This window comes from Crocodylus porosus, unplaced genomic scaffold (assembly GCF_001723895.1).
Source record: "Crocodylus porosus isolate Cpor-Errol unplaced genomic scaffold, CroPor_comp1, whole genome shotgun sequence".
Lineage (NCBI taxonomy): Eukaryota > Metazoa > Chordata > Crocodylia > Crocodylidae > Crocodylus > Crocodylus porosus.
The window spans coordinates 18,151,993-18,176,019 of NW_017728951.1; the positions used below are offsets into that span (position 1 = coordinate 18,151,993).

The following is a 24,027-nucleotide window of genomic DNA, read 5'->3' on the forward strand; positions in this document are numbered from 1 at the left end:
AGACTAAATGGGATCCTTTGCTGCTCTTGCATGGATCTCTGCTGTTTTTCTTTCCTCAGTCAGAAACTTTTATCTTGGTAAGATCCATAATTAAACTGCAAACTTTACACTGCACTTTCAGTCTTCCTAATGCAGAAGGCATCTGTAGTTTTCCCCAATACGGCCATCTTTCAGCAATACCCTTTCCTTCTTTACTTCTGAGAATAGAGTAGTGGCCCTGTCTGCTGGTAGCTGTGAACTCCTGGCATGGCGAAGGCCTGGCTGGACTACAATCCAATTTAGTTTTCTAAAACAAAGGGCCTCTGTTGTTTAAGTTACTGATCACCTAATTTTAGTGAGAGCAATGGCTGCCGAGAGAGATCCTTTCTGTATGTTGTGCCTTGAACTGAAGAAACTGCCTGCTGTCTAGGTACTACATGAGCAACGTGCCATTCTTTCCAGGTTGGCCTTTCCTAGATAGTCGTCTCATTTCCCTGTAATAATCCATGGCACTTCACCACCCTTTTCCATCCATACCTCTCAACCCTCTTTACAAAGATGGGTCACGCAAAGATGAAACAGAAGAGACATCAGGTCTCCTGACTCCTAGTCCTTTGTCCTATTCTCTGGATTTGATGCTTCCCCACCGCTATAGAGAGCGTAGCTAGTTTGGTACCTCCAGGGGTTAGAGCACTCTCCTACTTTGTGGTAGATACAGCTTTCATCTGTTACTGTCTGTGAGATGCAGGCTGGTGAGGGCTTAAGAGAAAGGAGCATTTTCCATAGCTCTGCAACAACCCTCCTAGCCAATTTATGAGCAACTTTAATAGGTTGTGAAGCAGTGTGTCTCATCCTAGAGCCCACGTGCTGTTAGAGTTGCCTTGAGATATAAAATGGAGGTGCTTGCTACTTGGGACCATTAATGATCTCTGGCATTTCCATTTAAAGCAGGAATATTAGTCTAGTTCACATAAATTCCCCCTGCTGGTTCAATTGCATTCTCTATTTCCTGCCCTAAAATGTGCTATTGCTGTGTGCTACTAAACAACTATCTTTACCCACCTAAAAAGAAGCTACGTTTCAGTGGGGGAAAAAGTGATTTCCTGTGGAAACTGTGTACAGAGCAGAAGTTTATGTTAGCATTTATAACCAGTTCTGCATGAAAGGCATGATTTACATATAGGATATATTGTTATCCATCTCTTTTTTGCTAAGAAGTCAGTAAGGCACAGGAGGTTGAGGAAAATCCGTGCAAAATTACTGTACTATAGGGGGAAATAGTGTGCTTCCCTCCCCTGCTTTTTCAGATTTACAAGATTTGCCACTACGCTATTGACATTAACAGTGATTAAACTGGAGTAGTGTTAGGCTTTGCACTTTAACTCAAATTTGTCAAAAAGGACCCCGATAGTAAAGGCGTAACCATCGTTGAATATTCTTGAACGTTTCTGTAAAATTGCTGTTTTTCTGAATAACTTAACACTATTGATGATGTCTACTTTGCTTTCTGTGGACAGGTAGCCTACAGATCAGGGAAAGAGCAGTACCTCCATCATTATACCATCAGCAAAGATGAACCTCTTTTCATACAAGCCAGGACAAATGCTGCAAATATTAGTCAGGTACTGTACTGGTAGGGCTAAGCCATGTCGCTTCATCCTTTGTTGTCTTTAGTTAAGATGAGTGATATTTCACTAAGCTGATATGGATATTTAAATGCAACAACTCCAGAAACAGATTGTTCACTTTTGCTGAACTGCCGAGACATCTGACTGTTTATCTATGGAGTTGTCCTTTTTAGGTCCCAATCCATGCTTGACTTAGCTTAAGTGAGTCATCCCACCATCATATGAGTAATTCTGTGGAAATGAATTTGGTACTTTGTAGGATAAGTTACTACCAGTTGGTGGTAGGGTATCAGCATCTTGCTTGAAATTTCTAAGGGCTACTATAAAGAGGATAACACAAGTTAATAATCACAACGTGGTCACATTATTATCATCATTCTAGAACCTGTACAAGAGTAGCTGGGAGAAGCAGAAGGAGAAAGGATTTGAACTTCGTCTTGATGCATTGTCTTTCTTGACAGCTAAAGCAAAGAGGGATCTGGCAAGTGATGTGAGTATGAATTGCAAGAGCTGAGAGAGGTAGGATACCATGTCCATATCATGGTGCGAAGGGGTCCTTTCCAGTGACTCTCATTTTGCCCATCTCCCTCAAGTCACCTTTGTTCCTCTTTCAGTCAGGGACAATGGGAAGTTCTGTAAATGAAAGGTATTCAATAACTGGCCAAAAGAAAACTTATGACCAAAGACTGACCATGCAGCTTCTTCCCCATCTGCAACTCTTCTGTGCATGCGGGTGAATGTTCAAAATTGGAAACTGAAAACCTCCCTTATAACACTGCAGAATAATACATTTAAGTCATTGGTCTGGCCCACCAGCCAGAAAATTCCTGAAAGAACTTTCTGACATAGAAAAAGTCCTCAGAATATATTGGTTTTCTTAGAAATAAAGGTAATTTGGGCTGAGGTTTTCATCTTTTTGATGACATGTAATATTGAGAAAGGTTTCTTTTTTATATAAGCCTAAGGGTTTCCAAGCTACTCTAATTCCCTTTTGCAAACAGACATTTTGATTGCTTGCACTGAAGATTCAGAATGCTTTAGAAACTAGATCTTATTCTCTTTTCTCTCCTGCATTAATGCAAGATCAAGTGCACCTCTGGGAAGAGATCAATTTACAAATGAGAGTCTTATTTCTGCAGTATTTTACCAAATAAAAAAAATCCAAATACATTTTGAGGGATCCTGGAAAAGGACAGCAACTGGAAAAACCTTGTTTGTTTTATTTTACCATTTTTTGTTGTAAATGACTACAACCTATCTGCCTCTCTTTGTACCTATGGTCCATTTTTTTTTTTCTTCTTCACAGATAAAGTATAAGGAAAGTTATGAGAAGGGCAAGGGTAAGTTGATTGGAGTGAAAGGTGTAAAGGAAGACTCGCAGATGGCTCATTCCCTACAAATGTCCAAGTTACAGAGTGACCTGGAGTACAGAAAGGCATTTGAGGATGTAAAGACTCAGTATCACATCTCCATGGATATGATCAATCTTGTGCATGCCAGAAAGGCTCAGAATTTGGCCACAGACAGAGGATATAAGACAATGCTGCATCATTATACCGCCTTGCCTACTGACATGAAGGTCGAATGGGCTAAAAGGGCCTATGGCTTGCAAAGTGATGTAAGTTTACAAGCTCATGTTTTTTAGCCCTTTTGCACAGTTGAGAATTTTTCTAGGTGGGGGTTCACTAAGTTATGGATTTATTCAATTAGGACCAGAAAACATTCCAGTTTATATTCACTAAAGCCAGGATTCAAACTAGGTCCCTACGTGTCTATAGTTAGGTGGGGCAACACTGAAATAATAGTCTCCTTGCTTTAGTGGACAAATCAGTTTGACTGCCTTAAGTACCTAGGACCTGCAGAGTCAGTACAGGGATTTTGAAGTGCCTTAAAAAGATTCAGGTTTAGGCACCTGGGTTCTCTACACAGAGAACAGGGAGTGGTAGACGCCTCCAAAGGGTAATTCAGAAAGTCTGGAGACAACTAGAGCTAGCCAGTAGGAAATACTAAATGCGGGTGTGCTTGCACTCCTGCCTCTCTCTGGACGCTAGGCACCTGACATGTGGTTTCCATTACACATTGCCATTCATGCACTGCCAAATGGTTTCTGAAGGCTGGGACTTTCGAAAGAAAATCATGACCATCTTTTGCCCAGTAACTTAATAGTTAGAGGGGATTTGAACCCAAATCTCCCAGGAGAGTGCCCTGGCCAACAAGCTGCAGAATAGAGCAGGTGAAGTCATGCCTCTTATCTGCTGTTGATGGAGCAGCTACGAGTGAAAGAGAGCTGTGGGCAGGAGAGCAAGGAGAAGGAAGTCTGCCTTTGTAGCCTTGCAGTGGATGCCTTTCTCCTGGGAGAGAAGAGTCCTATGATTCAGACCCTGTGGCCAGGATTATTATTATTTTTTAAAATCAATACCTGTCTAATGTAAAATGTGTTAGCAGTGCTAGGCGCAAGCAAGGAGAAGCCTGCCTCTGTGTCCCAGTGGTTACAGCAGTCCCTTGGCAGAGTCCTAATTTCTAGTCTCTGTGCCAGGGTAATGTCTGTGTTTAACCAGTGCCTGTCCTCTGAAATGCATGAACAACTTTGGAAGCAGGGCAATGCAATAATCACTAGGCTACGGAGAGATGGAGAGTGACCTTACCCAGGCCATTCAATTGCCTTGTAGTGCGGGTCTTCCCTTGGGAAATGGGAGATGTGGGTTGAAATCCCATCAAGATGAAGAGGGCCTAGATCCCAGATCTCACATGTCCTAGGTGAGTGGTAACTTTTAGGTCAGGGGCGGGGAAAATGCAGCCCATGGGCTGGATGCGGCCCGCTAAGCCATTCCATCCAGCCCGCAGGGCCCCTAAAATATTTAGAAAATTAATATTTATCTGCCCCTGGCTGCCTGTCATGTGGCCCTCGATGGCTTGCCAAAACTCAGTAAGCGGCCCTCCGCCCATAATAGTTGCCCGCTCCTGTGCTAAGTTCTTGGGAAAAAGGTGCATTTCATTGCAACCACACTAGAGCATAGGGAGGAGTCAGTTGCTCTGAAACCAATGCGTACCACCACATGCACAGACACCCCAGCACAATCATACAGGAACTTTATGGTCCATAGTGGAAGTGTCAATTAAATGTGATGGCTGCTGATACAGGGTCAGTTTGAATGGTTTTTTTTGGAATTCAAATAGCTAAACTGTCTAAATGTCACATAAAAAATGTCTAAATTCTGGCCTAAATCTCTGTAGTTTATAAGTACTCGCTAATTAGAGAGACAGCTTTTGGATCTTCAGGAACCATGTATTTGTACAGCTGAGGTGTAGTTAAAAAGTAAGTCTTGCCATAATTGTTTTGCTTTAGTGTAGCATCTTTAAACACCATTCATAAAGTCTACTGCAAACACTAAGTAACCTGCTCACCTATGCAAGAGGTTTATTTTTCACCTGTGGCAAAAGCATGGCGTGAGGTACAGAGAAGTCAAGTAATTTACCAGAAGTGGTGATGAAATTGAGTACAAAACTCGACAATTGGTAGTCTAAGTCCTCTGGCTTAACCATTAAAGATGGTCTGTGTTTTCTGTAAGCCAGATTTGCCTCTTTAAGGATTTAGGCTGTGATTTTCAAAGGAGTCAAAGGAAGTTAGGTGTCCAAGTCTTATTCAAAATCAGTGGGAGTTTGGTGTCTAACCCGCTTAGTCTCTTTTGGAAATCTGAGTTACCATTAAAAAATCAATTTATTTATTTTTATTTTATTTTTGCGATTTATTGGTGGGGGGGAGGGTTGCATTCCTACTGTTGTTGCTGAGCAGAAAATTTAGGGACAGGTGTTCAGGTAAGTACCCTTCACCACTAGCAATGTTGGCCAAAAGCAGTTGAGACTGTTGCGACACAAAGTATTAAGTGCGGGTGAACTGCTCTAATGTGATTCTGTCACAACTCCTCATTGTCCTGCAAGATCCTTTGAAACAAGGCCCTTCTGGCAAGCCTCTGTACATAAGAAAGCAAATCTCTTTGTTCATAGGGTAAGAATTAAAGATGACAGTATTGGACTGGGCCAGTCTTTTTAAAAGATCACCTTGCAAAGCACACCCTAGAACTGTTAGTAGGTGGTGATACGGCCATCTCTCTAATTTTTTTGCCTTAACTGCAACTGTGTAGAAGCGAATAAAACAAAAGCAGGCACTAATTTGACTCGGTTGGTGTTCCTGAGATGTCTGAATCCTTTAATGGCACTTTAAATGTATGAGCACCAACAATGGGGCTTTTTTTTTTCTTTGTCAGAACCGATACAGAGCAGATTTGAACTGGATGAAAGGAGCTGGATGGATAGCCACTGGGTCATTAAATGTGGAGCAGGCTAAGAAGGCAGGAGAACTCATTAGTGAGGTGAGATTTCATGACAGCATGTAACAGAACTTGCTGCATAATGCGTGCAAAATGTCTGTATAAAATTAAAATAATTTCCACTCAAAGGGGAAAGAAAAAGGCATACCACATGAAAGCCCTCCAAACTAGGAATAGGACTGGTAATTAGAGGGAAGCCAGATACCAAACACACACCAGTAGGAGTCCATATAGCCTTTGCAAAAACAAAGTAGGTGACAAATGATATTATGAATAATAATGGCAATCAAACAGTGCTCAATTGCTACCCACTAGCCTACCTTTTTAATGAAGCAGAACAGGAGAGATGATGAAAAGATGCAGTGATTGCACCCAGAACCTCCTTTTGTAACATATACAAGTTCTTTCTTGCTCTCTTTTTCTCACATATTCACAGCAGACATTGAAATTCATACGTATCTCTCTCGATCTGTATCCATCTGTCTTATCAGTTCTTATCCTTATTCTCCCCATGACCCCACATTCACCCACTTGAAAAGTGTGCTTTTCCAAAATCCTTTGTGCCAGTTCTTGCAGCTCTTCAAAGGAGTCACTGGCACAATCAGTTCAAGGGCTTGTGGTGTGTCATTTTTTTTCAAGGGGAGTCCTGTTGGCCAGATCAACTTCAGTAGCAAAATAAAGACTTATGACCCTGTGGATGACCATTGGTGATGCGTAGAGGGGGAACCATCCACGAACATACTGAGAATAATGAAGAACCACATGGTTTATCTCTTCAGCAGAGCTGCAATTATTCTTTAGCATGGGGCTATGGGCCGTATTGACGTTTTCCTATATAAGCTTCTGTAGTGAGAAAATATATTTCTAGAGACTGAGCCAGATCCTCCTCTGGTAGCTTCACTGAAGCCAGTAGAACAATGCCAGCTTGAATCTGGATCACAATTATTATATGATGCAAAAGTTCACAAAAATAATTACTCTCCATTGGCATTAGTTAGGCATCATCAGTGGCAAAGAAAACAAAGGGCTCACTTGGCTGTGAAGACTGAGTCTTTTGCATTGGTCCCCCTAGATGAGGCTGGCAATCCTTGCTTTCCTTTTGTGTTGCAACAGTAATGCAAGCAATAGCAAGTGGTGCAACTTCGGCCTCCAAAGCTGTTATATATATATTTTATATTATTTATAAATAATCTATATTTATTTTCACAATTATATGGATACATGTTGTCATATCATTTAAGCAGCTTTAGGAGACCATCTCGAACATTTGATAAAGCAGCATCCTAGTTGTTTATTTCTGCGGCGCTCTTCTTCATTCCCAGACAAATTCTTACAGCTATTAAGCTGCCTGCCCCTCCAGGTAAAGTCAATGGGAATTACAAGTTGCTCATTGGCTAAGAGTTACTTTGAAACCTAAAAACTGTGATGAGGGGTGTAACAATTTAAAAGTAATTATGTACTTCATAGCCTTGTCAACTTTTAAATCTAAAGGATCTTAAAGATCACATTTGAACCTTGACAAGGGATGTATTTAGTTTTTTGTTGATCATGATTTAATTGAAAGTAGGTTTGCAGGGCTTTAGGCTTGGATGCTGAAATATAAAGTTTCCAAAACTGCCATAACCATCCCAATATATATTGACTTGAGAACTTACCTTAGGTGTCAGCTTCCTACTATGCCACCTCTATTTGCATTATTTATATTTTAAGGTCACTCAGTGCCTATACATGAGCATGGAAGCTGCTTTGAAACGCTGTAATTACAGTGCGCTGGTGCAGACTCGATTAATCAAGTCTGCTGGAGCATGGAAATTAATTGCCACACTCCAGGCAGCCTTCGCGTCTTGTGTATCAATGTCTCCATGCTTCAAAATGGATATGAGGGCACTTTATTTAAAGCTCATTTGATGAGCTCATGGATGTACGTCCCTTCAGATACACAGAATTAAAATTAGTTCATATAAAATCAGCAAACTGTAAGCATATATTGGTGACCATGGAGCCATAAACATTTTTCCATGTTTAGATGTTAGGGGCAAAGACAAAACTTCAAACAATAAGTTACCCAGTGCCATTATTAGCGCAGTACAATTGGACACCAGTTCTTGCTTAAAGGAACTATGAATAAAAAATGCAATCAGTTGTTCTGTATTTGAAGCCATTTGCAAAAAGGCTTTCAAAGCCCAGGTCCCAAAGTATTTTAGGAGGCATAATCCGATCTTGCAATGTTTTCTTTATGTTTAGGAAGAAATACTTTAATATTAATCAGCAAAAGGTTATTGTTAAATTGAAACAAATATTAATCTGAAAGTACCTGGGACATAAAGATGAGGAAAGAGGAATAATAATTATGTTCACAAATTCACTCTAATCTTGAGCAACCTATGATTTTTCTCTTTCAAATAGCATGAAAGAGCAGCACAAAATTCACAGCTTTGATCTTTTTTCTGCTCAACAGAAGAAGTACCGTCAGCATCCATATGCTTTGAAGTTTACCAGTATTAAAGACACTCCTGAGATGATCCAGGCTAGAATTAGTTATAACCAGGCTGTGGATGTAAGTTATAATGTATATACATTATGATTATAAGAGTGGTATCCTCTTTGAACGCCCTGATTGAAGAACTGGCTTTCTCTTTCTAAGATTATTCTTGGGAACCATGAAACTCCACTGTTATAGTGAGGTGCACCTTACAAAGCACATGTTTCTTTCTTAGACTGGAAAGCTTGCCCCTTACATAGGTCAGTGCAAGGTCCATGGGGCAGTCTATGCAAAAATATTTTGCTGGAGTATGATTTCAGAGGGGAGCTGACCTGCTTGCTTTATTGAGAGCTTTTTGACCTTTTGAAATCCAGTAAGAAAGAAACAATTTGGTTTCTTTATCATTTTCAAACCAAGATGTTCTAAATTACATTTTTTTTTTTGCTGGGGCTTTAGATAAAGAGTATGGAGTGGCATGGCAAGGAAGAAAAAAATAAATTAATAATTTCAAGCTATCATCCTGTTGAGAGAGAAATCCAGGTGGAAGAATCTAAAAGGGAAAAATTGAAGCTGTTTGGTCTTTAAACCTGTTTATTTTTAAATAGAAGGACCATTTCAAATTGTTGTAGACTTAACTGAGATAAAGTGGAAATGAGCAGTAAGCAAAAGTCACTCAACAAAGACAAGTTCCAACCAAGAGATGTTTTATTGATGAGGCAAAACACTTGTGAACATAGGTATTTTTAAATAAAGAAGATAGCAGATCTTTGTGTAAAACAAATGCAGCTGTGATATTATAGTACCTATGCCTTTGGTAGAGCTAATAAGAGTCAAAGGGCCTACAACTAAAGCAGGTAAATGTGAATCAGTTTGCTCTACTGAGAAATATCAGCTCCGTCTCACAGATCCTCCATGTGTGGCGCTCAGATGGGCTTTCTGCTTATAAAGCATCTACAAATTGTTCCCCTCCACAACCAAGAAGCAGCACTTGAGAAGCAGAGAGGTTATTTCCAGTCTAGGGGGTATAGTCCTTGCAAACACCAGAACGTGCCCTAGGGAAGGTGTGGATGTGGCCTTTCTGGATTTAACTCTGATCCCAAGTCTGGGTCAGGGTCGGGGTCGGGACTGGGGCCGGGGCCAGAGCCAGATCCGGAGCCAGAGCTGCAGCAGCTGCCTGCTCGCCTCCCCTTCCCCCACTCCTTCCTGCACTCAAATCCAAGACAAGGGGCTTCCCCCCCACTCTGTTGAGGGAGGGTAACATCATCTTAGATTCGAGTAAATGCAGCGTGTGTACTGGTATCATGCATGGCAGCAAATATAGTGTTATGCTCCTGAATTTCTTGTTTAATGGTTCATAGGACTGTATTCTTTTGCTCTGGTGGATAATGTGGGAGCACTGCAAGGTGATGTTGTAGCAGTGTCTCCGCATGGTTTTACTGAGAATTGACAATCTTTGAAAGATGAAGTCCACGGAGCCTCAATTCCCACTGAGTTCAATGAGATTTTCTGGGTGGGTCAGCACCTCAGATAATCTAGTCTCTTATGGATACACATCTTCAGTAAAATGGCTGTTAGTAATTAGCTTTCTCTTTATTTGCCTGTAATGAAAGATTTATCAAATACCCCTGGAGAATTGTAGGGTCTCACTCTCCTTGGTTTTGTATCCATATCACTTCTCTGGAGTTTCTTCTAATTTGAAAGGAGTATTGGGCTCCAAGATTTTCCAAAGTGTCTGGATTAATGTGCTTTCCAGTATTATTGCTGCTACTTCTCTGTGTGCTTTCTTTTTGATAAATGCACACTTCGGTGCTTTTGGTCGAACTGGTGATTGGGTATGTACTCAGTATTCAGAGATTCTTCTGCTTTTTCCAGAGACTATACAAAGAGCATGGAGAGAGCATAAAACATCATTATACACCTACAGTAGATCTTCCTGAAGTCCTTCAAGCTAAATTAAATGCTATGAATATCAGTGAGGTAAGAATGTCAAAATTCAGCCCTTAACATTTTGGTGGGAAGTGAAAAAATTAAGCGAGTTCTTTGCCAATTATACAAAACCATACATCATGGGAAATTCCCTTCCTGTCCTCCCCATATGATCATTTAGGCCTGAAGAAGTTAGACCCCCTGGAAAGATCAAGAATGAACTACCAAGGAAATCATGAATGCCCCTGTTACTAAGACTTGTGTTCTGGTTTATATTTGTGTTGTACTGGTAGCTTTACTTCAATGATGCCCATCTGCTGGAATAAAAAAGAAGCAAATACAATAATGCTTCTCTAATAGCAACAAAGATGCAACAGTAATTTTCAGAGCAGTAAATTCATTTTGATTTGTTCAATATTTCCAAACAGATTCACTACAAGGAATCTTGGAGCAAGATGAAAGATGGTGGATATAAATTGAAATTGGATGCCATTCCTTTCCAGGCAGCAAAAGCTTCAAGTGAAATCATAAGTGATGCAAGTGAATTTTCTACTAATATTTTCCAGTAGAAAGTACCAGTACTTAAGCCTGTTTTGGCTATGCTGAGTGAGTGCTTAGGGAAATGGTAGGTCCATCTGGCACTATGGCTGAGAAGGATCCGTTCGACCTTTGACAGTGCTTTTGAGACTGCAGACCCAAGAGGTTTAGTGTGGCAGCCACTCACAAGAAGCTGTACTGATATGACCAGCTCAGTATAGGCTATTGAAGAGTCAAATCAGATAGCTAACGACTTAGTCATGGTCTATCTAGGTCAGATATGAAGCAGAACTCTCTAGTTAATAGGTTTCAGAATTCAACATTAATCTTTTGAATAACTTGGTACCTTGAAGCTGAATTTTTCAGGAAAAAATAGGTATAGCAGGCTTCATTGGTATAAAAGACAGTAGCAGCGTAAAGTTTTAAATAGAAATACAGTAGGAAAGAACATCAATCCAACAACCAAGATAAGGCCTCATAATATAAGAGCTTGCAATAAGATTAAGTCTTCTTCACAGCTTTCTGCATTTTTATATCCTTTTGTAGCTTCTTCTAAATTGGTTAAAATACCTAAAATACCGAGGCACTGATAAAGAGTTCTTAGCATACTTAAAGACTTATTACTTTTCCATCTCTTAACACTTGGCATGGCATAATACATCTTAGCAAGTGAAATCAGAATTCATCATCCAAAGATAGCCTTCTGTTGCATAAGGAAGACCCTTGTCTGCCTGTGTCCTTAGACCAACACAGCTACAACCTGCACCCCTGAAAAAGAACAAACTTTTTGAGCATGTTGACATTTTTTTCTTTCTGTTCATTCATACAATTATTATTATTTTTTTCAAAAAAAGACAATCTTGACTGGTACTTACCTCTCTTTTTTACCTGTCCTTTATCACATGTCTGCTATTTTTCCCTTTCCAGTACAAGTACAAGGAGGCGTTTGAGAAAATGAAGGGGCAGATGTTTGGCTCGCGTGGCTTGGAAGGTGATCTTAACATTGCCCACTCAGTACATGCCGCTTTGCTACAAAGCGACGTAAGTACAGGGAAATGGCAATGCCTGTCTAATAACGACACGTGAGCATAGACAGTGGGTGTTATTCGGGATAGGTTTCTTGGCATGGTACCTTGATACCCAAATTTGCTTTGCATTGGGCCACTCCAATAATTACATAATGATTATTCTTTTTTATTAAATACAGTACCAGTCCTTAGAGTAAAACAGCTCTATGCTGTATTTTCACTCAAGCTTCCATTTCTGACAATGATTTCAGGGTATTCTGTGGCTATATAACTAAAGGGCAATTACAAAATGATTACAAATAATTACCAGCTGATTTCCACTTCCTATTCTTCCCAAAAGCTGTATGTCAAATGCACTTACAGAGTTTTATGCTGATTATTAGTCATACAAGCAGGAACTGAATATTGATGCCAGGCACAGCATACTGACTTCCTGAAGGATGCTCTGCATCAGCAAAACATTTCCCTAATTTTAAGCACATGAGTAATCCCACTGAAGTTCACAGGACCATTTTGATGGTTATATGTACGTGGGGAGAAACCTAATTCTACACCGAGTGTTTTTTTCTCATTTGATTGCTATTAGTTGTAATGACCTAGGAAATTAAAAAATACTCAGTTTCTAGTAAATGACAGTGATAATTTACTAGAATAACTGGCTCTGCCACCTGTTAAATAGCTTTAAAACATTTTGATATGTTTAAAGTGGATGTGTATCTGAACTTCTCAAATCAGCATAAATGATAGGAAACTTCAGGCATACAAACTTTGAAGGATCCTAGCACTTCAGCTACATTTTCATGGCCAGAACCAATTAGTGTAAAGAGAAGGATGAAAATAATGCAGTTGGTGGACTTTACCGTTTTTTAAAACTTCAGCGATATTTTGGGTGAAGATCTGACTTGCTTTTCATTTTCTCCCAAATGGTTCAAACGTTGCCATTTGGTTTTTGTTATGCGACGATTCCAAGGTTTCTGCGAAGCTTTGTAACATGACTACAAATCGTATTTGTGAAAATATAATTAACTAACAGTTCAACTGTGTGATTTCTAGTTTTGCATATAAATGAATTGCTTAGCCGTAATTGTATTCAGCTTTAACTGGAATATAAAGACAGGTGAAATCTCAGTTGTTTAAATAGTTCCCTGTGAGCAACACTTGAATTTTAAACTGTCCAGTAGCCTATAAAGTAAACTGACCTTTTTTTCTTTACTAGGTAAAATACAGGCAAGGTTCTGAGCATAGAAAAGCCCAGTTCCATCTGCCGCTGGATATGATAAACTTAGTCCATGCCAGGAAAGCCCAGTCTTTGGTCAGTGATCTGGAGTACAGACAGCTGCTTCACCAGTACACTTCCCTGACTGATGATTTGAGATTACAGTGTGCCAAGAAAGCATCTAAACTACAGAGTGAGGTACTGCATTCAGCCCAGTGTCACTGCCATCTGACACAGGCTACTTTTATTCTGTACTATCATAGCTGTGCGTATCTATCTGAACGGCAACTGTGAGATAAATCATGACTGCTTCCCCTTGATTACACTGGATGAGGAAACATCTGTCTTGTAAGGGTGATTGTACAGTGTATATTTACACCTTGTATTACTTCGTGTTACAGTTTTGTTTGATAACTGGGCAGCACGGGTGTTACAAGTGGGAAGCAGTCTACCACTGGGTGTTTAGACTCTGTTGACTGTACAGACTTTTGCTGCAGGATTTGCTGTGCATCCAAAAGCTATCAATTCATATCTTGGAAGAAGCCTGTATCCAGTTTTTTAAAATGTCATTGTTAAAAAACCTGTGATCTGGAGGTCCTGCAGCTCAGAAATACCCTTGACACGGCCTGTGCAAGCAAAAATGCTCCTGTAGGTCAGCTCGGCCCCTTGGAGAGTCTGGAGGTGCGACTGGGTGGTTTTGTGCCCTTGGTGGTGGCTGCAGGTGGGACAGCAATAAGATTTCACTTAGACACCCAAATCCACAAAGACGCCTGATAAGTGGAATAAGGCCTGGCCCACAGAGACCGTCACAATCAACTTAGTGTAAAGTACATAACGTCTCTGTAGTAGATACTACTTCTAATGGATTTATTTAAAATTATCTCCTTGTGTAATTTTTTTGATGAATAATTACAGGACAGCTCAAATGCAAACTTGTAATTGCTTTTGTTCGGCTTCTCAAAGAATTTATACAGGTCTGACATGAACTTTATGAGAGGAGTTGGCTGTATTACTCCAGGGGCCTTAGAAATTGAAGGGAAGAAGAAAGCTTCTGAACTCATCAGTGAGGTAACAAAAGAGGGTTTTGATTTCTCCACTACAAACAAGAGTTTGCCAGATGTCTTTCTATTAAACTGGGTTGGCAAACTGACTTACTGGATTAATGCAAGGCTTCCTCCCCTTTGTTTGATCAATGCATTCATGCGCTCACTACAGATAAGTGAACCTGATGAAGTTCAAGGTTTTGTACACTTTGCTAAGTGTTTACACAACCCTTTTTCTCCTGTGTTTCAACCCCATGTGGTTGTCATTTTAAAGTGGTTTATTTTATGTTAAAAGCCTGCCTTTCCAGCTCAAAGGGTGCCTGGACACTGTTAGGTATACAGTAATGTTCCCTAAAAGCTAGGCTGGCACACCGGACTCCAAAGCAAATCTATTTGCAAGGTATGCAAATAGCTTTGAAATGAGGCAAAATGAATTTGCCCTTCTCTGATGATCGGACCCTTTGCAATTGGGTCTGGCATTTGCTTGCAGTTCTCATGTAGCTTTTAAAGGCAAGTGAAACTGTAACTTTTCCTAAAAATTAACAGTAAAAGTTGCAGTCGACAGAGTCCATGTTAGGAATGTCCAGATTTCACCCGTCAGTGCCGGGTTTCATAAAGGAGGAATAATCCATTTTTTGTGTTTGGAATAGGAGAACACTTTCTGAAACTGTACATTGTTCCAATTTTATACCTCGTTTTCACTAATGAACTGTGAATCCAGTAGGATCATGAGAGCAAGAGGTGAACTGGCCTAATGGTTAATAGATAATTATCCCTTTTCAAAGCATGGCTTTAAGCATGAGAAGTAACACCAAAGCGTTAGGGAGACAGGTCCCTTATCTGACAAGACAACTTAGCAATTCTGTTCATTTTTCTTTGTGTGTGAACTCAGAGTAAATATCGTCAGCAGCCACATTCCTTCAAGTACACATCGGTGACAGACTCTCCTGGCCTCCTTCATGCAAAATTCAGCAATATGATTGCTAATGAGGTAGGCTTTACAAGCATGAATCAGAAAATATGCTTTTTAAAATGCAATGAGCTGAGGAAGGAGTGGGAAGGAGAGAACCTCATTCTAAGAACCACGGCATATCAAGAGGAAAGAAAGCATCACTGATATGTGCTTTTGCACTGTTAATTCGCCTTTTACTGTTCCTGGACAACCATTTCATGCCATTTGGTCAATCAGATCTCTCTTTTACAACGGCAAAAGTAGCCCCCATTTGAAGTCCTTAAATCAGTTTTCTCTACTTGAATGCAAAGAAGGCCAATACAAGGAGGATGTACTTGTGGGGGTTGATTTACATACAATCATCTGCTCTAAAGACCACCTAAGGCAATAACCTCTTGGCTAACTTCTGCAAAATTCCTGAGTACCCTGTCAAATGCCATGCATGCCGACAGAAGGGAAAATCTAGGTACTTCAGAAACTGAGGCTCTCTCCTTTCCCGTATGCACAGAATTTGAGATAACTTCCTGAGGTCTTTTGATCTTCTATGAACACACTGGAGTATGGCAGCATCAATTCAGGGGACAGGATCTTGGCTTGTCCTTGATATGAAAATGTATCCAGAAGTATTCCTTGCAACCCAACAAACAAACACCTCTCATCCCCCACTCCCCTCACCCCCCATGCAGTCTCAGCCATTAGTGATGTTTAGTTTTGTGTTAACCAGCCTTTTAAATTGTGGTCCATTGCTGTGTTATTTAAACACTGGAGAAAGGTGTTGCAGCTATTTTCTTTCATCTCTTTTGCAGCGCCTGTATAAAGCAGCAGGAGAGAACTGTCTGCATCACTACACGCTAACCCTCGGTCTACCCGAGTTTACCCGGGCAAGAATAAATGCAGCCAACCTCAGTGACGTAAGCATCCCCTCTTTCTTAAACATGAGCGGGTATTGTGCTGAGGACTCAGTAACCTACCAGCTCTAATCTGTTTCCGTTGATTATATTTGTATATTTGATCTGAAACTTTCACATCTGCATAAATAATAGGCCGTACTCAGGCAGTTAGTAAGAGCTGCTATAGATAGTAATAAAAAAAAAATCTTTGGTTGTGAAGAATAGACTGTCTAACTCTGTCCAACAAATGGAAGAAATGTTCTTTGTTTCCTTCTTCATCCGGCATTTGAAAATGAAGCTGGACTCTTACATGCACCTTTTCCACTTCAGATAAAATACAGGGAATCTTGGCATAATCTACGTCCTCAAGGCTACAAGCTGACAATGGAAGCAATCCCTTTCCAGGCTGCCAAGGCCTCCAGAGAAATTGCCAGTGATGTGAGTTGAATGATTCAACCTTCCATCTTGCCTAATTTCTGTTAACTTCATGTAAAACAATGTCTCAGGCAGATTTTCTGAATTAAAGCAACCCTATAACCATGTGAGACAAGAATGTGGGACAGAATATATTACTTATGAATGACATCCTTTGTGTGAATTAGAAAAAGGAGTCACAGCTAAGCGGAAACCAAGCTCTGTCAAATATTGTCCGGTGGGAGCCAGGCAGTGACTTAAAGTATATGCATATGGGCAAGCTGGGGAAGACTTTTCCCCCTTGCTAGGATCCAGATCTCCCACATTTTAAAAAAATGACCATAACTGTATAGCCACTTGCTCTTGGCATGGTTTTCAGAGTACACACGGGTCAAAATGATGCTCTGTAGACCCAGCGCCTTTGAAAACCAGGTGGCAGGTGGTCTCTGACTGAGAACTGCATGTCACAATAACTTCCCAAGAATGAATGCACATTTCCCTGTTTCTTGCAATTGTCTCTCTATCACTTGCAGCACATGCCGCCATTCACCTGTCAATAGCTTTAAGTACTTTCTGCTTCTGCAATGAATTACAAAAAAATAAGCCATAAGGAATACCCCTAATCAAACTAAAATGAAATCAAAATACTTAATATTGCATAGAATCGAGCTGCATATTTTGCTACACCCAAAGCAGTGCAATTTTGAAGGCTTTAAACATGAGTTTGTGCTTCTCGAAGGAACTACATTTAGTGATTACACGGTGCTCTTAGTTGCAGCTTCAGTTCTCCTCTAAAAGGGTACAACTGTATAATAACATTACATCCACTTGCAGCAAGACTGAATTTGGCCCTTCATCTTCAAAGCACTCTGTAAACATTAGCTACTATAATTTAATCCCCACAACTCCCTTGTATGGTAGCTAAGTGTTATTATCCCATTTAGCCTACCTACTAAACTCTTTAGGGCCCGGACCCTTTCTTTAAAGTTTCAAGCATGTTGTTGATGCTACATAAATCATCATTATCAGTCTCACTGCCATTTCACATAGAGGATAAAAGTAAGATCATAGAGCCCTAGTTAGAGCTCTGATGAAAACTCATAAGTTTCTGGTGCTTATGCCTGTGCTGCGACCGCTCTCTTTGGCTTTTCTCTCAAAATAATCTTCTATGCGGGGAAAACTGTTCTTTTTCCGTCTGCAGCAACTGGGTTGTGGTCAGCACAATGCTGCTCTTTTGTGTAGGTTTTGTCATATGCATCTCTTTTCACATTCCCTTTTGTTTTTCTTGAGTTAAAAACACATAAGCTGAAGTTAAACGTGTTGCGGAAGCGCCTTATTGCCGTCTCCTTTTCTTTGCAGTATCAATATAAGCACACCTTTGTGACTGAGCGAGGGAAGCACATCGGTGCCAGAAGCATTCTGGATGACACCAGGTTGCTGCACTGCTTCCATGCAGCTAAGTTACAAAGTGAACAAGAGTATAAGAAAGGGTCCCAGGAATTCAGGTCTCATTATCATCTGCCCATGGATATGGTAAATCTAGTCCACGCTAGGAAGGCCCAAGCCTTAGCAAGTGATCAAGATTACAGGAAAAGACTCCATGAATACACCGTGCTCCCAGAAGACATGAAGATGCAGTGGGCAAAGAGAGCCCACATGCTACAGAGCGAGGTAAATGCTTCCCCCATGCTCACTGCCAATGCCAAAGTGACAGCGTGCTAGAATAACCTCATAGGACCGATGCAACCCCTAAAATGATGTTTTGGCTTAAATGAGCCTGTAGACTCCTGCACACATGGGTGCAAAACCTGTGATTATGTACACAAACAGGAAGGTTGAGGCACAATGTTGTCAACCTGCACAAACATGATGTTGGGAAGGAGGCTGCATATTCAGAGGTTAATTTTGAGTGTCATGTTCGGATGCTGTTTTGCAGGCAGGGCCACATTTGCAGTCAACTCACTCTGGTTGTATCAGTACAAATTATATGTTGAGAGTCTGCATTCAGATTTGAACATCTTTTTCCTTGAATAAAGGATGCTCCATTTTACTTGGTGCTTTTGGAGCTGTATACTCCATTGTTCACATATGCCATGGAAAGACATGTGCATAGGTGACTGCCTATATTAAGTTGCCTGTGTGCAAATAGCTATATTTTGACACTGTGGACCCAAAAGCCTGCTTTAAGTAAAAGCTGCACCTCTTAATGCTCCTTAAGATGGCTTTGTGTTGCGTAAGGAAAGAGAGTCTTAAACAGTATTGGACAAATTCTTAGCACGTCTTCAGGGAACCAATTTTTGTTGAACTCAGGATTTTATTGATAGATCAAATGATAGGATATTTGTTAGATTCAACTGATCTCAATGAAGAAATATTAGTAGGCAGTCCATTTGTGAGAGTCTGAGCAGTAATCAAAGCACTGGAGACCTAGCAGCCTGCTTTCTCACTCACAGTACATGCAATATAACAGAATGCAGTATTCTTCATTGCAACAAAAGGCACCTTGAAAACCCCCTATGTACTTCATCTCTTCAAATGAAAGCCAGTGATCCGACTGAAAGATCCCTGTTGGGTTTTCTCTGTGTGTTTTAAATGTATCCAATTGTCTTTGTTCTTTGTCAGAGTGGAAAGAAAGCAAAAGTGTTGCCAGTGAAAACTCCAGGCTCCCAAAATAAAAAACGAACCATTGGCATGGGGCTTAGCGATGTGGTGGGGGGAGCTAGCCATGTCTCTCTGTGCCGCTTTGACAGCACAGGTGTTAACAACTAGAGATCACATGGGGAGAAAAACAGGCTTTGTCAACTTCACGTGGGTGGATATGGATCAAAGTGCCGTTCTTTGCAGTACAGGCAGATAACATGCCCGCTGTCTCAGCTCTGTGTCCTTAGCTGGAAACTGCCACGGAAACTCTTAGTTTGCTTGGTAAGGGTTGAGTAAACTATGAATAAGGACCTCAGGACTTGGCTCTGTGTAATTAGAGACGTTGTAAGTAACCCATAGAAAGACTTTGCAAGGCATGTCACTCAGATGAGTCAAACGCCGTATTGCAAGAATCAAGCACAGAGATTTGCAGCCGGGGTGCTGCCCGATCTTTTGAAGGGTGCCGTCAGATCTTAGGAGATAAGGAGCTCAACTAAGCAGATAAGTGCAGGCTCAGGTTCGTCCCCCATTTTGACTGCCAGGTCCTTCTGCAAGGAGGTAAGCACTGTAATCTGTCAATTAATTTTTGAAATTTGAGGCCACTCATTTCACAAAAGTTACAGAGGAGCCTCTCGGGTCTATTGAAGGGTGCCGTGAAACCACAAAGCTAGAATTGCTGATCTAGGAATCTCACTGATGGAGATTCGTGGTCCATCTGCCATCTAGCAGGAATAACATTTTGCAGCTGAAGAGCCTAGATACGTCTGCAGCACTCCTTTGAATGAAATAACTGTGATTCCCATCCTACACCTGGGGATTTGTGGTACACAACATTTAAGTGAATTGGCTAAGGCCCCGCACTGCCAGTCTGAAACAAAACCTAGGGAGTTTGGTTCACCTCCACCTTACAGCCACCGGGACTGATTTGCAGCCCCCCATTTCTCTTGTCTAGTGTGAAACTTAGATCGTGGCTCTACACAATGTAGAGCAGAATGCTGCTGTCATCTCAGAAAGAGGGGTTAATGAGAAAACAAGTGCCGGATAAAATAATTAGTATTCTTGAGTTGAACCTACCTCAGAAAATGATTTTAAAAAGGGCTCTTTTACGCCCAGTACAAACAGGTTATTACTTTCTGCTTTGAGTCATGCTAATTCACTTGTGGGGCCTTCTCTTGTAACTTGCATATGATACATTATTTAATTCCTGGTGGAATGAACAAATGCAAACAGTTTGGCTTTATGATGTGATAGATGCATGGCAAATGAAAAAGCCGAGCCGCTAATATGAATCAGGGAGCCTTTTTAATAAACCCTAATAGCTGTGGATGCAAAACTGATAAAAGCTAACAAATTTCATTTTTAACAGTACCGCTATAAATCAGACCTGAACTTCATGAAAGGAGTTGGTTGGATGGCTCTGAGATCTCCGCAGATAGAAACTGTAAAGAAGGCTGGCGAGCTCATCAGCGAGGTACTGATAAATCTTTCATGGGGTAGCACGTCTGTAGGAATTGTTTACCATCAAGGCTCCTCGTTACATGACACTTACGAATGTAGCTGATCGTTTCCTTTTGATGTGGGAGCCTGTTTATACAAGGTGTAAGTTACCGAGAAGCGGCACGGGAGATGCAAGTCCACTTGTGACACCCACTGCATATTTCCTATTCAAAATGAACTGAAACTCTAAAAAAAAACCCCACCAGGTAGCAATAAATAAATGTAGTCGACGCTAAGCAGGCGATCTTTGGTTTTTTAAACCGCATCATGCTTTTAGGCATAGCAGCGGCAGTCAGGTCGGATGGTGGATTCGCTCAGTCCGTAGCACTGATTATTTGAGAAAAATTGTGCATCGATCCTAATTACCGTTACTGAGATCTGTTGACATGATTTTTTTAGTGCAAAGTCTGGTTTGCAGAGACGTATTTGAACCCCACTTGCCATCATTAAAATAGTGGCTGAAGCTAACGTGAAATAATGTTGTTTTTAACACCATTGTCTCATCACGAGGGTTTTTCTTGTTTGCTTTGTTCTCGCTGTCCCGCATATGTAACCTGTATGCATCCCCTAACAGAAATCTGCTTTTTCACGTGCAGACAAGGTACCGTCAGAAGCCAGACAGCCTGAAGTTCACGACAGTGGTGGACTCACCGGATCTGCTCCATGCCAAGCACAGCTACATCCAGTGCAGCGATGTATGTTTTATTTGACTTTAACTGATGTTAACTTGTCTTTAATGCTGCTCCCAGTTCTCCAGTAATGCTAGATACTTTTTGATTTGACAGAGACTGTACAGATCTGGAGACTCTGAAGCACGGCACAGATACACCTTACCTCCCGACCACCCAGATTTCATAAGAGCCCGTCTGAATGCTCTTCATATCAGTGATGTAAGTGACAGATCCTTTTAAGTTCAGGTGATTGAATTAAGAGAAAACGGGGCAGCGTAATAGGGATCAGAAGTGAACAATCAAGGCGCTCTGGTCAACCCAAGCGAAAATGAGAAAAATGGGCCTCAAACAACAGGCGTAGGTCTGTCAGGAGATGGTTTAGCAGACAGTACAATTTTATTGACCAGAGAATGGGTTTTCTCTTCCCTTTCAGTAGTCTGGTTACTAGACACATTGAAAACAAATCAGCTTTGGAAAAAATGATCCTGCTCTCTCTTTCAGTCTAGTCTTCCTCTTCATAAGGTGGCCTTCAGTCTGTGTAAGACTGATGCACCTGAGTGCACCCACCTAGAAACATGGTCCCACATCTACTCCCACTCTGCCCAGGCTAAACCTGGAAATGAGGTAGTGCAGAGGCAATCCTGCCACCACTTTCTGTCTTCAGTGTGCAGGACAGTGCGGCGTGCCAGCAGGATGGCTTAGCCACTTTATTTCAGAGTTTGGTATACCCAGAACCAGAGCGGTGAATGGGACCGTGCTTCTCCAGAGCACACTCAGACATGCCTTGTGTCCTGAATCGGTCCTTCAAGCCCTTGGCTGTTTCTGTATGAGCAGCTTTATCCCTCAAATGATGCTGGCTAAATGGATTGTATCTAGGGATTATGGGCAGTATTGTGTCCTAATGCCCTCCATGATTATACAGCCCCTAGAAGGAGAGAAGAGATCCTTAGGTGCGGATTAGTTTGCACGGTGCTTCGGGGTCTTTGCTGGGTGCTGTGTGAATGTGAGATGTTGTTTGTTTTATTAATTGAAGCCGTAATAGAGACAGCTGGGTTAAACTATAGAAAGGCTATCTGGCTGGAAGGCCAATTAAAGAGTTACAGAAGTGCACCCCTTCTTATCTACAATAATTGGGAGGAAGTGCTGCCAATGTGGAAATGTTCTCACTCAGGGCTGAGCAAAAAAGTGAGAGCAATCCACTGCAGCTGGATCAGAATTGCCTTGTCCTGAGAAATTACACGTTGTCAGGCCTGCATGTAACATTTCTTCTCCAGACACTAATGTGGATCAGTCTGTGTTTGAACTCACACTGCATGGGGATACGGAGATCGTGGGAGTCTCTCATTAAACATCAAATTGTTTGTGGTTTATACCCAATTGATTCAAGTATTGCAGATGGGAGGCTGTTGAGGCAGACTGACCTTACAGCGCACAAAAAGGCACGGCTATTTTAAAGCTGTGGAGATAAGTACAAATCCAATGAATATAATGTGTGAGGATGAGGACAAAACTATTCACATTGAGAGAGGGGAGGATGGTGCGTGGGGTTCCAAATCAAAGGACCTCTGTCACATAAAGACTCACAGTTTCACAGTAAAAAGCTTTGACAGGTTAAGAAAAAAGAAAGGATGACAGGAAAAGACCAATAGCTGTATCAAGCTGATAGCAAACAGCACAACCTGAGAGTTATTCAATACAAATGGACCACTTGAGGACGTGCGGGAATCACTACAGCTCACCCTGTTCACATTTCCTTGGGAGGTTTGATAGACCCCAGGCTGGTAACGACCCACGGGTACCGTGCTCTGAAGATATTTGAGTAAAAGGAATTGGTGGTCTCAGTCCAGTCCGGGTGGTCTGCACCTAAAAAGGACAGTCCCAGTTTCCACTAGTTAGCATCCTTGTCCGAATCCTTCACAGAGAAGCAAAGAGCCGAGTGAGCATAGACCAGGGGTGGGCAAAATGTGGCCCGTGGGCCAGATGCGGCCCGCCAGGCCATTCTATCCGGTCCGCGGGGCTCCTAAAAAATTTAGAAAATTAATATTTATCTGCCCCTGGCTGCCTGTCATGCAGCCCTCGATGGCTTGCCAAAACTCAGTAAGCGGCCCTCGGCCCAAAATAATTGCCCACCCCTGGCATAGAGGCTGAGCCAGGACTACAGCCATTCAAGTTTGCACCGCTGCTACCCATGCTGCACCAGTTCTGTCGGTACCTATGGGACTTGAAGCTTCTTCACTTGTCACAAGTATCAAATTCACTTACAAAAATAAGTCCTATACCAATGTCTGTTAGAATCCGAAATTGATGTCGGCACAGTGTTCAGATGGCAGCATACGTTAGAAAAACTAGACTAGAGACTCACAGGGAGCAGGTGAATGAAATCAGAAGAGGTAGAACCGAAGTGCCACCTGAGATTTAAAGTAATCAGATCTAGTGATTATGTAGTTTGTACAGAGGCTCTGACAATAGATCGCATCCACCCTGGAAGCCATCACAAAAATGCCACTACGTGGAAGACAGCCAGATGTAGAGCGCTCTCTGCAACATGAGCATGCGCTTCTCATCCTCACAGTCGCACCCAATATGTTACAGGCTGTTGTTATACTAGATGAGTTAATGAAACCACATGTGGCACAGGACTGAAACAGCGAAGCTTGAGAAAGCTGCTTACAAAACTTCAAGGCACTGAAACTCTGATGCCAGGAAACCCAAGGCACTGCAAGCGGATGCATCGTAAGACAGAATAAGGGCAATACAGATGCAATATTGATGCAGCTGATGCCTCATAGTTTCTAA

At 41.4% G+C, this 24,027-nt stretch overlaps 1 protein-coding gene across 1 annotated transcript in view; it reads left to right on the plus strand.

Moving 5' to 3' along the window:
- The window catches only part of NRAP (nebulin related anchoring protein), a 61,498-nt gene that overhangs the window by 32,381 nt on the left and 5,090 nt on the right, over nucleotides 1-24,027 (plus strand). The window contains exons 22-38 of the mRNA XM_019556210.1: nucleotides 1,497-1,601; nucleotides 1,990-2,097; nucleotides 2,914-3,225; nucleotides 5,873-5,977; nucleotides 8,394-8,492; nucleotides 10,290-10,394; nucleotides 10,772-10,879; nucleotides 11,808-11,921; nucleotides 13,125-13,322; nucleotides 14,088-14,192; nucleotides 15,060-15,158; nucleotides 15,926-16,030; nucleotides 16,340-16,447; nucleotides 17,783-18,094; nucleotides 20,430-20,534; nucleotides 21,157-21,255; nucleotides 21,346-21,450. Coding sequence (XP_019411755.1) covers nucleotides 1,497-1,601; nucleotides 1,990-2,097; nucleotides 2,914-3,225; nucleotides 5,873-5,977; nucleotides 8,394-8,492; nucleotides 10,290-10,394; nucleotides 10,772-10,879; nucleotides 11,808-11,921; nucleotides 13,125-13,322; nucleotides 14,088-14,192; nucleotides 15,060-15,158; nucleotides 15,926-16,030; nucleotides 16,340-16,447; nucleotides 17,783-18,094; nucleotides 20,430-20,534; nucleotides 21,157-21,255; nucleotides 21,346-21,450 — 2,292 coding nt within the window. The remainder of the gene's footprint in view (nucleotides 1-1,496; nucleotides 1,602-1,989; nucleotides 2,098-2,913; nucleotides 3,226-5,872; nucleotides 5,978-8,393; nucleotides 8,493-10,289; nucleotides 10,395-10,771; nucleotides 10,880-11,807; nucleotides 11,922-13,124; nucleotides 13,323-14,087; nucleotides 14,193-15,059; nucleotides 15,159-15,925; nucleotides 16,031-16,339; nucleotides 16,448-17,782; nucleotides 18,095-20,429; nucleotides 20,535-21,156; nucleotides 21,256-21,345; nucleotides 21,451-24,027) is intronic.